This window comes from Prionailurus viverrinus, chromosome A1 (assembly GCF_022837055.1).
Source record: "Prionailurus viverrinus isolate Anna chromosome A1, UM_Priviv_1.0, whole genome shotgun sequence".
NCBI classification, from domain to species: domain Eukaryota; kingdom Metazoa; phylum Chordata; class Mammalia; order Carnivora; family Felidae; genus Prionailurus; species Prionailurus viverrinus.
The window spans coordinates 143,619,883-143,634,563 of NC_062561.1; the positions used below are offsets into that span (position 1 = coordinate 143,619,883).

General features: G+C 40.0%; 1 protein-coding gene across 1 annotated transcript in view; it reads right to left on the bottom strand.

Annotated features, from left to right (window-relative positions):
• The window catches only part of ARSB (arylsulfatase B), a 170,395-nt gene that overhangs the window by 145,704 nt on the left and 10,010 nt on the right, over positions 1–14,681 (bottom strand). Inside the window, exons 2-3 of the mRNA XM_047868110.1 lie at positions 8,982–9,168; positions 4,493–4,683 (exon numbers count right to left, since the gene is read on the bottom strand). Of these exons, the coding sequence (XP_047724066.1) occupies positions 4,493–4,683; positions 8,982–9,168 (378 nt within the window). The remainder of the gene's footprint in view (positions 1–4,492; positions 4,684–8,981; positions 9,169–14,681) is intronic.

Here is a 14,681-nt window from a genome sequence, read left to right on the forward strand (position 1 = left end):
CAATCACAATCAGGACCCTGCCTGCAGCCGCTTGTTCGAAGACCCCTGGCAGTGAACAGACATAGTCAATTTCCCCATACCTGCCTATGTGGGCTGAGCTCACTGATAGCCTAAAGCAAGCAGTCGCCATCCTGGGGATGGCCTCAGTTTTACTGTGCCGTCTACTGACTTGAGTTCTCATCATGCCTGGGCCTTTGGAGACCCATGGGCCCATTCTGACCTTAAAGACATGATTCAAAGCACTGTAGTCCTGGAGCTGAGTTTTGATCTCTCCCTTTCTCTTTCTTGGGTCCTGATCTCTGCTCCGACCAAGCCAGTTACAGCTGTCACCTTTACACCAACCCTAACTATAACCCTTTCAGGCTTCTTAAGAATATAAAACAAAATCCTAGATGTGAATCATGACCAAATGTTTAAGTATTACATAAAAGTATGACATTATTACCTAAAGTTATTAGCATGTTGATAAGATGCTGAGGGTTCTTTTCCCTTTCTTATTATGCCATACGACTCCTAAGATACATACTCCAAATATCCTCACCATGCTAAGAAACCTGATTTCAGTGAAGAAGAAAGCTTCACTTTCATTTCTTTAGTAGATTTTCCTAATCTAAAGTACAAATTTTAAAAAATATGATGCACTTGTAAACTGTTATTCTATTGGGGCTCCTGGGTGGTTAAGTCAGTTGAGCATCAGACTTTGGCTCAGGTCATGATCTTACAGCTCGTGAGTTCGAGCCCCACATCGGGCTCTGTTCTGACAGCTCAGAGCCTGGTGCCTGCTCCCGATCCTGTGTGTGTGTCTCTCTCTCTGCCCTCCCGTTCTCAGGTTCTGTTTCTCTCTCTCTCAAAAATAAATAAAGGTTAAAAAATTTTTTTCAATTGTTATTCTATTGTTGACTTTCAAATTAAGACACTTCTGTCCAACTGGTGTCATGGAAAAGTGTCTACCACTAGAAATTCACATTTTCTTTAAGAAGCTTCTAGTAGGTTAGATTTATGAGAAAACTTTTATTTTTATTCTGCAAAGTGTTGAGGGGGGCTATTTTTAACTGAAAGATAGTTTATAGACATGTTACTTTTACACTGCAGTGTTAGTACTAAAGGAATGACCCTGTAGAAAAAAAGACATTCCTTCCCAACACATGTGCAGTGGTTATTAGCAGTCTCTCCCTGAAACCAGCACCAACTGTGTTTCTGTGACAAAGCAGCTCCATATGCTCTTTTCCCCTCAAGTGCTCTTTAAAATAGGCACATTTTTAAGATGGCTTGTGGATACTTCATGTGTATTTCTTTAATGATTTCCACCTTAGGACAAGTGGCCTATGTTGCAGTCTATATATAACACCTAAGAAACTGGCACAGAATTAGATTCACCATTGGGATAAAATGATGAAAAGCGCAGCTCCTGGAACTATGTGATTCATCATTTTACTGAGAATTGAAAATGTAAACATCCACATTAGCTGTCTCGAACAAACATTCTGGGACTGTCACTCAGTATTGACTATTTCATTCATTTATGTCCATGCTTGAAACTTTATCTTGAGGATGTTGGGAATGCTGGACACTGCTTCAGAATATTTCAGACACTGTAGGAAAATGAGCATTCTCTCATCTGGTAATTTCCGTAATGCTACCTCTGAGCAGCACTATATTAATAACACAAGTTTGGATAGCTTGTGAGCTCTTCGGGCCTCATTTCCCTCAGTTCCTGTGCTTTCCACGCCACACCAGATAAGGCAGGCCACCCACAAGGAACTATTTCACCCAGCTGCTTCCTCTTATCCGCTTAATGTTAGGGGCACTGTGAGAGAATACTCTATTGTTGCCTAATGGGAACTAATTTTTGCTGTAGGCATATTATAGTGGTTGCATGATTAAGGCAGTGTTATATTGTAAGCCTGTAAAAGGCAGCTGGCTTGAGCTTGCCCCTCTGTGTTTGAAGGGAATCAATTATTGTGACTGCACATCAGAATCACTGGTGGGAGGTGGGAGCAGAGGGGTAATTAAATACCAGTGGTACACACACACCCCCCACCGCCAATAAATCATAATATTTGTTACTGGGGTTTATTACAACCTTTCCAGATGAGCCCAATACACTGTCAAGACTGGAATCACCAAGCTGAATCACACAGTTGAGTTAATATTCTTTGATCTTGGATATTAGCTGTGAACTAGGGAAGATTGTTGAATGCATTTAGCTCTGGAGTCAGTGCAGGTTTCAATTCTGATTCTGACTCTCAGTAGCTCTGTGACCTTGAACAAGTTAACTTAACTTGTTTGCTTATATCTGTAAAACAGTGCCTACCTCAAAGGGCAAGGTAAGAACCATAATTCCCTTAAGACTTTATCTTATTGTTTGGGTTTTTAGCACTATCTATAAAACACCAAGCAGGGACGCCTGTGTGGCTCAGTTGGTTAAGCGTCAGACTTCCACTCAGGTCATGATCTCACGGTCTGCGAGTTTGAGCCCCGAGTCGGGCTCTGTGCTGGCAGCTCGGAGCCTGGAGCCTGCTTCAGATGCTGTGTCTCCTCCTCTCCCTCTGTCCTTTCCATGCTCATACTCTGTCTCTGTCTCTCAATAATAAATAAATGTTAAAAAAAATTTTTTTAATAAATAAATTAAAAAAATAAAACACCAAGCATACAGAGGAAAACTGAGAACCTAAGCCAATTACCTAGCAGTTATCTTTCCACATCTCTGAATATTGGTTCAGATCTAGATTTAGGACTCACATATGTCCACATATGGGAGCAAATGTTCTGATCCTACATGTTCCATAGCTAGCACAGTCACTCCAAACTGGTCAGCATGTAAGAGTGATAAAAAGCCCAAGCAGGGCAAAACTGAGGAGAGTTTCCAGGTAAGACCCCCAACACTTAGAATAGGTAAAGGTTTAGCCAAGAAGAAACTATGTCAAAAAGGGAGTCAGTGGCCAAGTACCACATCTGAACAGATATATAAAATGAAATCCAAATTGTGATCTACCCTGAGGACATTCAGTTGCCAAAGAGGAAAACTGGAGAAAATTGGAAGCACCAGATAATACTGCACATTCTGGAATTTGCTACGTCAGGGTCTTATTGAAGGACTAATTTCATCAGTGTCCTAATGCAGTTCTTTTTTTTTTTTAATTTTTTTTTCAACGTTTTTATTTATTTTTGGGACAGAGAGAGACAGAGCATGAACGGGGGAGGGGCAGAGAGAGAGGGAGACACAGAATCGGAAACAGGCTCCAGGCTCCGAGCCATCAGCCCAGAACCTGACGCGGGGCTTGGACTCACGGACCGCGAGATCGTGACCTGGCTGAAGTCGGACGCTTAACCGACTGCGCCACCCAGGCGCCCCTCTAATGCAGTTCTTAATGAAGCCACATTTTGGGCCCAGTATCTGACAACACGAATATGTGACCCAATTTTAAAGGTATATTCAGAGAATTTAGCTTCTGAAGCTAACTCTAGATTAACAACAACAACAACAAAAATAGTTTTTAAGGCAATTCTGACTCTATTTTTACCTTTAAATAAATCAAAAGATTCTATTATGTGACATACACAGTGACTTCAGTGTATTAAATGTAAAAACCAGGCTCATCAGTATACCATGTTTAGGGAATGAAAGATTTAATGTTGTTAAGATACTCATTCTCATGAAGTTGGTCTACAGATTCAATGAAATCCAAATCCAAGCAGGAACTTTTTGGTAGAAATTGACCAGCTCATTCTAAAATTAACATAGGAATGCAAAATATCTAGAATACCTAAAATACAAAGTTAAGAGGACTTGCCCTGAACCTAAAGCTTGTTGATCTCGCAACAGGAAATTTGCCATAATATAGCCTCATCTTTGTACACAAGCCTATCACTTAAAAAAAGTCAATGTCAGGGCGCCTGGGTGGCTTGGTCGGTTAAGCGTCCGACTTCGGCTCAGGTCATGATCTCACGGTCCGTGAGTTCGAGCCCCGCGTCGGGCTCTGTGCTGACAGCTCAGAGCCTGGAGCCTGTTTCAGATTCTGTGTCTCCCTCTCTCTCTGCCCCTCCCCTGTTCATGCTCTGTCTCTCTCTGTCTCAAAAATAAATAAACGTTAAAAAAAAATTTAAAAAAAAGTCAATGTACTAATTGCTTATAGCACATGCACAAAATACACCAAAATAATAAAACTATATTTCTACTAAAACACTGTAGACACAGTGTTCCTCAAAGTGTGATCTGGGGACCCATTTGGCATCAGAATTACCCTTGATGAGTTTCTTTAAAATGCTGATGTACAGATTTTCCCCAGACCCAAAGAATGAGTCTCTTAGAGATGGGCTCTAGGAATTTCTATTTTTATCAAGCTTTCCCGGGCTGATTCCAGTATACTCCAAAATTTGAAAAATCCCTAGAACGAATTTTTTTTCCTAAACAAGCAGCCTTTTTCTATATTCACCTGAAGAGATGCTACCTTAAACACAATTTTGATATTAACAAAGAAGCAAGACTTACCTTCTCGGGTGGATGGCTAGTTATGAGGGCTGTAGCTCTTTCAGTAAATATGTTTGTCGAATACATATTTTTATATCCTGTTGCAACCTGTTCCCCATCTCGAAAATCAAGAGCACATCGTGTGACATTCAGACTGTCAATTAATGCACAGCGCTCATGGGAATAGTAATCTTCACTACCTAAGAGATATCCTACAACAAGAATGGGAGATGAAAGTAGTCAGCATAGCATAAAACTTGTTAAACAAACTAATGTTTCAGACTTTAATTGCCTAGTGCAATTGATTACCCATGACAAGGCTAATCAAATGACAAGGCTAATCAGAGCACCACTTCTTAACATCTCTATATGTGTTAGCAGGAGGCATTAAAATGTTACAAAAAAAAAAATCAAAACCATTCTTCAGGCAAGTCTTCAGAACATAAGGCTCTGTCATGTAACTCTCAAATTCAGTAAAGGTGACAAAATCTTAATCTTTTAAAGCTATCTAACGGCAAAAATAGCATACGGTTAATGTGATTTCTTACAAATTTGTACTCTGAGGTGATCACATAAATGAACACAGGATTCAAATAATGTTGATATTGACCTTGGGAGACTGGCTTCAAGGTTATTTATAGAAGCAGCTCTAGGCAGAATCATCTTTAGTCAGATGCTGACACCCACTGGTGAATGATACAAACCTTTCCAAACAGAAGCTCTAGACATAATTTAACAGAGCCAAAAGATCAAATTAATGTGGTGCAAGAAAGTAGATTTTTCTACCTACAGCAATCTCAGTTTTGCCCCAAACTTGAATGGTACCAACTGCCTATCTCAAGATTTGGATTTAAACATGAAAAGAAATGGGTTTTCTCAATGAATCGCTGTTTCTGAAAATGTTCTCTATTTTCCTAAAATATTAAAATCATGCATATTGTATGATTCCATTTATATGAAATGTCCAGAATAGGCAAATCTATAGACGCAAAAAGTGTGTCGGCAGTTGCCTAGGGCTGGTGGGGGAAAATGGGGAGTGACTGCTAATAGGGATGGGGTTTCTGTTTGGGGTGATGAAAATATTCTGCAATTGGATTGGATGACAGCGGCACCACCTGTGAATTTATTAAAAATCAATAAATTGCACACGTTTTAGTTGGGTGAATTATATGGTGTGTGAAATACACTTCAATACAACCATTAAAAAGAAATAAGCTCTGAGCCATCTCCTAACAAACAATGCTTATTAACCTTAAAATGAGGTTGATAAAATTGGTCTAGCCCTTTCCCCAGTCCTGAACATTCTCTATAATCACAATCAAAAGCCTTACACACTTTACATTAAAAAATGAATTCATTTTTAATTAATTTCCTCCTTTTCCATGATTCAATAAATTCAAAGTCCTGAATACAATGAATACCTTCGGTGTTAAGAACACCTTTTAAATAGTAATCTTTTCTCCTGATGTATGTAAGAGAAAGGGAAATCCAATATGTTTGTTAATTAATATATAGTAGAGAAAGAAATGTATCCACAAAAGAAATTTTAGCCCTTATATGGATAATTAGAGAGGTCAGGAAACTGGAGTTCTAGCTGAGATTTTTAATAACTCCTGGGTATTAGAGCTTGAGGAAATCACTTCAGGTTATTTCTGTGTAAACGTTAAATGTTTTCTACTACTTAGGAGAATATAAGCATAGCATATATTTGATTAAAAGATATATGAACTATAAATATTAAAAAGATATTACAAATAGGATATTTCCAGGAATAGAACTATTTATTTACATACTTGGCCAGACTGATACCCAACAACCATATGACAATCATATACAGCTTTTATCACAACAGTGATTCACAGATTTGAACTTACATGCTGAGCCTAAAGAAGATGGCAACCTATGCTTTTTTGGGAAAAATCAGAAAATACTTTTCTTTATATTTATTTGTTTTTGAGAGAGAAGAGAGAATGCGAGCAGGGAGGGGCAGAGAGAGAAGGAGACAGAGAATCCCAAGCAGGCTCCACGCTGTCAGCGCAGAACCCAATATGGGGCTCAAACCTACAAACTACGAAATCATGACCTGAGCCAAAATCAAGAGTCCAACACTTAACTGACGTAGCCACCCAGGTGCCCCAGAAAATATATTTTGAACAACTAACCCTCTGACTTTTTTATTTAACAGTTTTATTGAAATATGATTCATATACCATCTAAGTCACGCATTTAAAGTTTACAATTCAATGGTTTTTAAGGTATTCAGAGTTGTGCAACCAGCCCCACAATTATCTGACTAGTTTTTTAACTTAACATCAAAGTCATAACAGTGATAACAACTGTATAGTCATTAAACCCTCCTATCTACAAATCCATATGAATGTGGGCTATTTGTTCATCTGAATCCTCAGGCTTCCCAATTCTCATAAAAGGATATGATTTTCTTCTGTACAATTGAATTTTTAAATACATGACTTGGCTTTTAGTAAAAAAAAAATTTAAAAACCTGTAGTCCTTTCTCTTGCCAGAGTATAGGTATTAACCCATCTTTCAGCAAAGGCCTGAGTAAAAATTGTCAAAGGATATACAGGCTGTTTCTTCCTCTAGAATTTCGAAAATGACAGAGGTCTGACACCCAAGTCTGACTTTAACCGTTATTTCAGGATGCTGAGGATATATCCAGCTTCATCAAGAAAGAATGCCATGATTAATTAGCAATGTCTAGAGAACTTGTATGGGAGCAAGGCGCATACAGCCTCATGCCTGATATCCCTGCATCTCAACTTTAACCCCAGATCCAACATGGCACAACAGAGCTGTGTGCTTCGACTGCATTGTTTGGGCTCTATATAATCATCAAAATGCACGGTTGGCACTCTTGCCCTATCTTGAATAAAAAGGAATGTTTCAAGAAACACGTACAAGAAAACCACCACTATATTACTAAAATGCTGTTTTTGACGATGTTGTCCACCTCACCTTTTCCCAAAGGAGAAATTTCTCAGGTCTAAGAGCCAGAAAATGCTTTACTCTTCCTGAACATCTGGCTTCCATTTATCTTATAAATAATGCAACTCTTACAACCATCTCCTTTATTATTTTTTTTTTTTTTAGACATAAGAAATCTAAAGTTGCAGAGTTCAATGTGAAGTTCACCTACAGCCAGGAAGTTTTTTTGTGAGTTGGTGACATGCTGCGATTCCATCTTTTTCTACTCACCCTCATTTTTATTTTATTTTATTTTATTTTATTTTATTTTATTTTATTCTATTTTTAACCTTATTTTAGAAAGAGAGAGAGAGAGAACATGAGCAGAGGAGAGGGGCAGAAGGAGAGAAGGAGAATCCCAAGCAAGTTCACACTCAGCATGGAGCCTGACACGGGGCTCGACCAAGACAGTGAGATCATGACCTGAGCCGAAATCAAGAGTCAGACACTCAACTTACTGAGGCACCCAAGCACCCCTATTCTATTTATTTTTAAACTTTTTATGTTCAGTGTGTTCCTTTTTGGATGTGATAGATTGTAAATAAACGAAGAGACAAATGAGAGAAGTACGGAGCTAAACCGCCAGACAGCACGAGATGAAAAGAACTCGTCAGAAAGATACATAGCCACTGGTAAGATTAATAGGCTGTTAATTAAGACACAGCTTGTAACAGGTTAAAAGAGGGTGAGTTTTAAAACTAACTTTGGGTTTCACATTTTTATCAGCTATCCAGTCCATAAAATACTTCTGATTTCTTATTAACCTTCCTATTACTATTTGTTATTTATTTTTTTGATTGGTCTTCCCCAATCTAGTGATTTCAAAAACAGACCTCACAGAAGGGGAGAAGGATGCCAATGGAGTCTCCTCCACAGTCGCCAGAAAAAAAATCTTTGGGACAGCCCATGGAGAGAAAAAGATAGTGTGAAACTTTGTGAAGGAAATATTCTTGTGTTGGGTTTTGCCTGGAATTGTTTTATTTTTAATTATTTTTAATGCTTATTTATTTTTGAGAGAGAGAAACAGAGCGTGAGTGGGAGATGGGCACAAAGAGAGAGAGACACATAATCCGAAGCAGGCTCCAGGCTCTGAGCTGTCAGCACTGAGCCTGATGTGGGGCTCAAACTCACAAACCGTGAGATCATGAGCAGAGCCGAAGTCGGATGCTTAACTGAGGCACCCAGCCACCCCTGGAATTTTTTTAAAAAGCAAGTGTATCCCCTTTTGGTAATAAGGTTCTCTAGAGTACAGTGGTCTCAGATGTGGATGTAGCAAACTCTTTCAAGGCCCCAACATGGCATTTAATACTCTGGCAAAGGTAAGTGCCTCCCTGTGGACTGCTGCCCACCACGAGCTGAGCAGAGAGCCAGGTTTCTGGAGGTGGCATTAGAAAGTTGCCCCACGGCAATGCTGAATGATTCATTCTGTGTTCAAGTTTCCAGCTATGTGATTACACTTGGGTGTGTTTTATGAGATGGCTGCAGCTAGTCTAGGTTGTAAAAGAAACATGTGCATTTCCATTACCAAAGTAAGTATCAAATCCTCGGCGGGTTGGAAGACATTCTTTCCGGTACATTCCCAGGTGCCATTTTCCGACCATATGGGTAGTGTAGCCTGCTTCTTTTAGAAGCTGGGGCAGGAGTTTTTCATCCAGAGGGACGCAGCTGGGCTGACAGGGCCAGATTATTTGGTGTTGTAAACCTGTGTGGATCTTAAAGAGATAAACACGAAATTATAGATCGATGATGTTGAAACATTCTGAACAAGTAGATAAAGTGGATGCCTAACGTACTGCACATATCTGTAGACCTGAATGTTTAACTCAATTCCTGTACCAGCTCAAGGATATTTCTGCATGGTTCTTTACTCACTTATTCAAATAAGGTAGTGAACATATAAACAGGATTGGAAAAAATGAATAAAAGCACTATAACATTAGATATTTCAATAAATATTTATCAAGGAATTATGTTAGAAGTCATTAACCTAACATTTCACTTCCCACCTCAAAAAAAGTAACCATAATATGAAGTGTGAACCTACCAAGGAAAAAGTGTTCCAATTTTTGGGCACATGAGAAATTGGTGTTTGGTTTAGAAGGAGCTTCTGTAATCTTTTGAGATTAGGTGATTTTTTTTTAAGGGTTAATTGAAAATATAATGAAAATAATGACTTGCATGTCTTATTCTACTTTTATGGAAACGATAATTTCAAATGTCAGGGACCAACCTTTTCTTAAGAAAAAAAAGAAAGTAGCCAGGGCACCTGGGTGGCTTAGTTGGTTAAGCATTCAACTTTGGCTCAGGTCATGATCTCATAGTTCATGAGTTTGAGCCCCACATCAGGCTCTGTGCTGACAGCTTGCAGTCTGGAGCCTGCTTCAGATTCTGTATCTTGCTCCTTCTCTGCCCCTCCCCTGCTCACACTTTATCTCTCCCTCTCTGTCTCTCCCTTTCTCTCAAAAATGAGTAAACATTTACAAAAATTAAAAAAGAAAGGGAAAAAAAAGCAGCCGTCTGACCTGTAAGTTAAGAGCAGCTCACACTATTACGCCCAGGGTACAAGGACCACACAATAATCAGCAGTTAAGAAATGATCGCGTATTGAGTCTTGGTGTGATATTAAAACAGAATATCCACAATTACATGAAAAGGCTATTAAAATTACCCTTCCTTTTCCACCCACCTTTGTAAGGCTAGATCTTCTTCATAAACTTTTGCCAAAACAATGACAGATTGTAATAAGCTATCTTCTATTAATAAAAGACACATACAAAAATACATAACAATATCACTCTTCTTGCAATTATCTTGTTTGGGATAATATAGGTACTTTTCATCAGTTATTTATGTTAACATATAATGGAATTATTATTGCTGTTTTTCAGTGAACAAAAATATTTTTAAACTTCCATTTTAATTTCTGATATGGTGAATTTTGAAAGGTGTAAGCCACCTAACATAAGCTCTTTAGGTTCCATAATAATTTTTAAGCAGATGCAGAGATCCTAAGACCAAAAAGGTTGAGAAGTGATGTATAATGTCCAATAGTGGTCACTGGTGACAGAGATGATTCTTTAGAGAGGGTGGCAAAAGAAACTTCAAAAGGAGACATTTGAGCAGTAATCTGAATCAAGGGAGAGAGTGACAGAGCCTTGGAAAAAGCTGAGACAAGAATCATCTAGGCGTAAGAGATAAAAAGTGCAAAGACCCTGAGCCCTGAACTTGCTAGAAGAATCCGAAGGCCAGCATGGAAGCATTGTGGCCCGTCACAGTTCCTATGCTGATAAGTGCCACTGCGCCCCCTGCTGGGGCATGACTGGAGTCCCTGGGGGCTCTGCCCTGCCCAGCTCCTCCCTTCCACTAAACCTCACACCCCTTCTCCTGCTCCTAGCTTAGCCAGGGAGGTACTTTCCTTTATATGAAATGGGGCTGGGGTCTCCCATTCAACTCTGCACTGGACACAAGCTTTCCCTAGAAAAGGCGAGCCACTCCTGATTTCCCTAGCATAAATGGGTCTCTGGGGACACAGAAGGTTGAGAGTGCCAGTTCTCAACCCAAGCCATAACTCTCTGGCCTCCATTAGCTGTCAGGTGGGTAGCAAGCAACTATTAATAAATGGCAAAAATGTGTTTGCAAATGATTTACTGGCTTTTATAATTTAAAGCAGAATGCATAAAGCTCAGGGAATTAAATCCCATCTCAGCTCTATCACCAAGGGCATATTAAGCATTCAACTGCCACAGTAATAACTGTAAGCTTTGTTATCAATAACATTTCTTTAAAAAAAAATTTTTTTAACTTTTATTTATTTTTGAGAGACAGAGAGAGAAAGAGCACAAGTGGGTGAGGAGCAGAGACAGGGAGACACAGAATCCGAAGCAGGCTCCAGGCTCTGAGCTGTCAGCACAGAGTCCGACGTGGGGCTCGAACTGATGAACCGTGAGATCATGACCTGAGCCGAAGTCAGATGCTTAACCGACTGAACATGCAGGTGACCCTGTTATCAATAACATTTCATGCCTTCTCCACTACATTTCAATTCGCTTTCTTGAGAGATGGGGTGGCATAATAGAGAATACGCACCTGAGCCTGGACCTGCCCCAGAAGCATGTTGTGGTCATGTGAATAACAGATAAAATGTACACTGAAACTTCACATCTACAGTTTTATTGGCACTACTGAATACTGATTAATCACTGATTTTCTCAGATTCAAATACTGACTACACAGACCAGAAAGATTTTTATGTCATATTATTTTTATCTTATTTTAAATACATGGCAATAAACGGATACAAAGTCGAAGCCAAAAAAAAAAAATTCACACTCACAATCTTTTTTTTCTCATTTATTATAAGCTACTATTGAAAAAAGCTTTCTCGCAAGCTTTGACACTGATTTGAATTTCATTTTTGGGTCTCTTTCCAGAACTGATGTTTTTTGAGTTGCACCTGCCATGGCTTCATTTCCTGCTATTTTCCATACCCTTTTTTAAAAATATTTTTATCTGTTTTTGAGAGGGAGATAGAGCGTGAGCAGGGGAGGGGAGCAAGAGAGAGATACAGAATCCGAAGCAGGCTCCAGACTCCGAGCTGTCAGCACGGAGCCCGACATCGGGGTTCGAATCCATGGACTGCAAGATCATGACCTGAGCTGAAGTCGGACGCTTAACCACTGAGCTATCAAGGCACTCCTCTTTCCATACCCTTTTAAAGTTTTTTTTTAATGTTTTATTTATTTTTGAGAGAGAGACAGTGCGAGCCAGGGAGGGGCAGAGAGTGAGAGGGAGACAGAATCCGAAGCAGGCTCCAGGCTCTGAGCTGTCAGCACAGAACCCAATGCGGGGCTCGAACTCACGGACCGTGAGATAGTGACCCGAGCCAAAGTCAGACGCTTAACCGACTAAGCCACCCAGGTGCCCCTCTTTCCATACACTTTTAAAAGAACCATATAAAATATCTTTAAGATGAAATTAAAACGGATTGCTTTTTAAGGTGATGGATACGTTCACTCTCTTGATTGTGGTGATAAGTAGATACATATCAAAACTTAATCAAATTCTATACTTTAAATATGTGGTTTATTGTATGTCAATCACACATCACTAAAACTATTTAAAAATAAAAGTGAGTTTAAGTTTTCTATTAAGATTTCTACGCCTTTCCTAGAAATCACTGGACACCTCCACTGGGATATGTGCCAGATGCCTTCCACTTGCTTTCTGAATCCACATTCTGCCTTCTGTCCTGCTCTCTGCCCTGGGGAAGCTGACCTATGGGAACCAAATCAAAGAACTCTGCACCTTCTGGCTTCTAAGTGGGTTCAGCCAAGGGGGAGCCCTGACACGAAATTACAGGGAGAGAAGAGATAGGTGGTTCTTTACTGCCAGACCAGGCCAGTTCTGTGCAGGCCATCCTGAAGGCAGCCTTCTCTACATGACACTCTCTGTCTCTAGGTTCTTTCCTTCCTTCCCCTCCAGTCCAGGACTAGTAACAGCTCCACTGGGTTATACACTTTTACTTGGGGTCCCCTTCCCCCAGTTCACACTCTTGAAAACAGTCCCCTTATAAGTAAACTTCCCTAAATATCCTAATTTGGCTATGCCAGCTCCTTCCAGCTGGAATCCTGAATAATAAGGATGTTACAATATCCTTATTGTAACAGCAGGGAACAAGAAACACTGCTCTCAAAACACACACACACACACACACACACACACACACACACACCCCAAATCATAGAAAGACTGTCCATGGTTAACACTTGAAATTTACTCGACAGAAAATAAACCCTAGGTTCCAAAATTTTATAATATACACGAATTGGCACTGGTGCAGGAAAAGTAAAGGTAATTATTTTATGGGATTCAAAAGACTCATTGGAGATAAATGCTATGTGCAGATTTCTTTAAGTGGAAAGCTCATCCATCGCATGCAGAGAATTAACTCTGATAGCTATAAAGCACTGCCAAGGGATGCTGTGTGATTCGGTTTTCCTAGACCATGGGCATCAAGCCAGGTGGTCAGCTGAAGCCTGTTTCTATTATCTACAATCATATGGAGCAGAGAATTTGTTCTCTTCAATTCCCGAGAATTTATTTGACAGAGCATTTTTATGGCATTACTGGGGAAGCGGAAGCCAAACTCTGGATGACAGCCAAAAACATGTTTTTAGTCTGTTCAAACACTATTGGAAGTAAGGAAGCTGTAATGTGTAGAGAAGCAGTAAACAGGCCAATGCGGAGCTGGTTCCAACAGAGCACAGGACTACAGATCCACACCATGCATCACGGGGCAGGCTGATAACAGGGCACCAATAGGAATCAAGAGAAAAAGAAGTGTCCCCTTGTAAACACAACAGTACGTAAAACAATTCCATCCTAGCACCCATCTTCAGTCTTCAGAGAGCATTACAGATGGAGAGGGTTATACGGATAATACATGAGAATCCAAAGGAGTTACTCTATACCTACCATGTGTGGCTATCCGTTCTTCATTAAACCAAATCCTCTCTCCAAAAACAGCTTCTCCTAAGATTTTACTGGACCATCAAGCATTCCCTGCACAAAGGCAAAGGGTCTATATAATCAGTAAAGGACCTGGCTTGTCTCTAGATTCCTTCCATGAGGTAAGTGATGAAAATCCTTGTGTGTGTATTTTGTTGCATATAAAAAGGTATTTGATCCAGTGAGTTATTCTGTCCTGTGTAGACATGGAAGGAACTATCAGTGGAGTGTCATGAACTTAAAAGGGGGAGGGAGGAGGGCGGCTCCCACATCAGAACCTCTCACTTATCCCCCCTTTAAGAGGTCCAGGAACTCTATTATCTCTGATCTGGAAGCTCAGAGCACAATATTTCCACCAAACTGATAATAAACTCTCCCAGAGGCTATGTGAACCACTGCTACCAGTATGGCAATGAATGCGGTTTCTCCCCTAACGTAATTAGCGTTGGGATAACATCCTGTTGAATGGAAGGAAGATTCTGTCCTATCTGACCTGTGCAAGATGAACTCATATTCTCACTGTACCCAAGTATTTGTACACAGTACTTGAAAATTCTGCTGCAGAATTTCAAGTACTGCTACAGTACTTGAAAATTCAGAAAAACGAGCAACTCCACCCTCCCCTTTATGCACCAGAGAGCTAAGACGGACGCTTCCTGACAGGAACACAATCACAGAACATGCTGGTGGCCAGCCAGGAGTTCAGAATTTCCAGCCT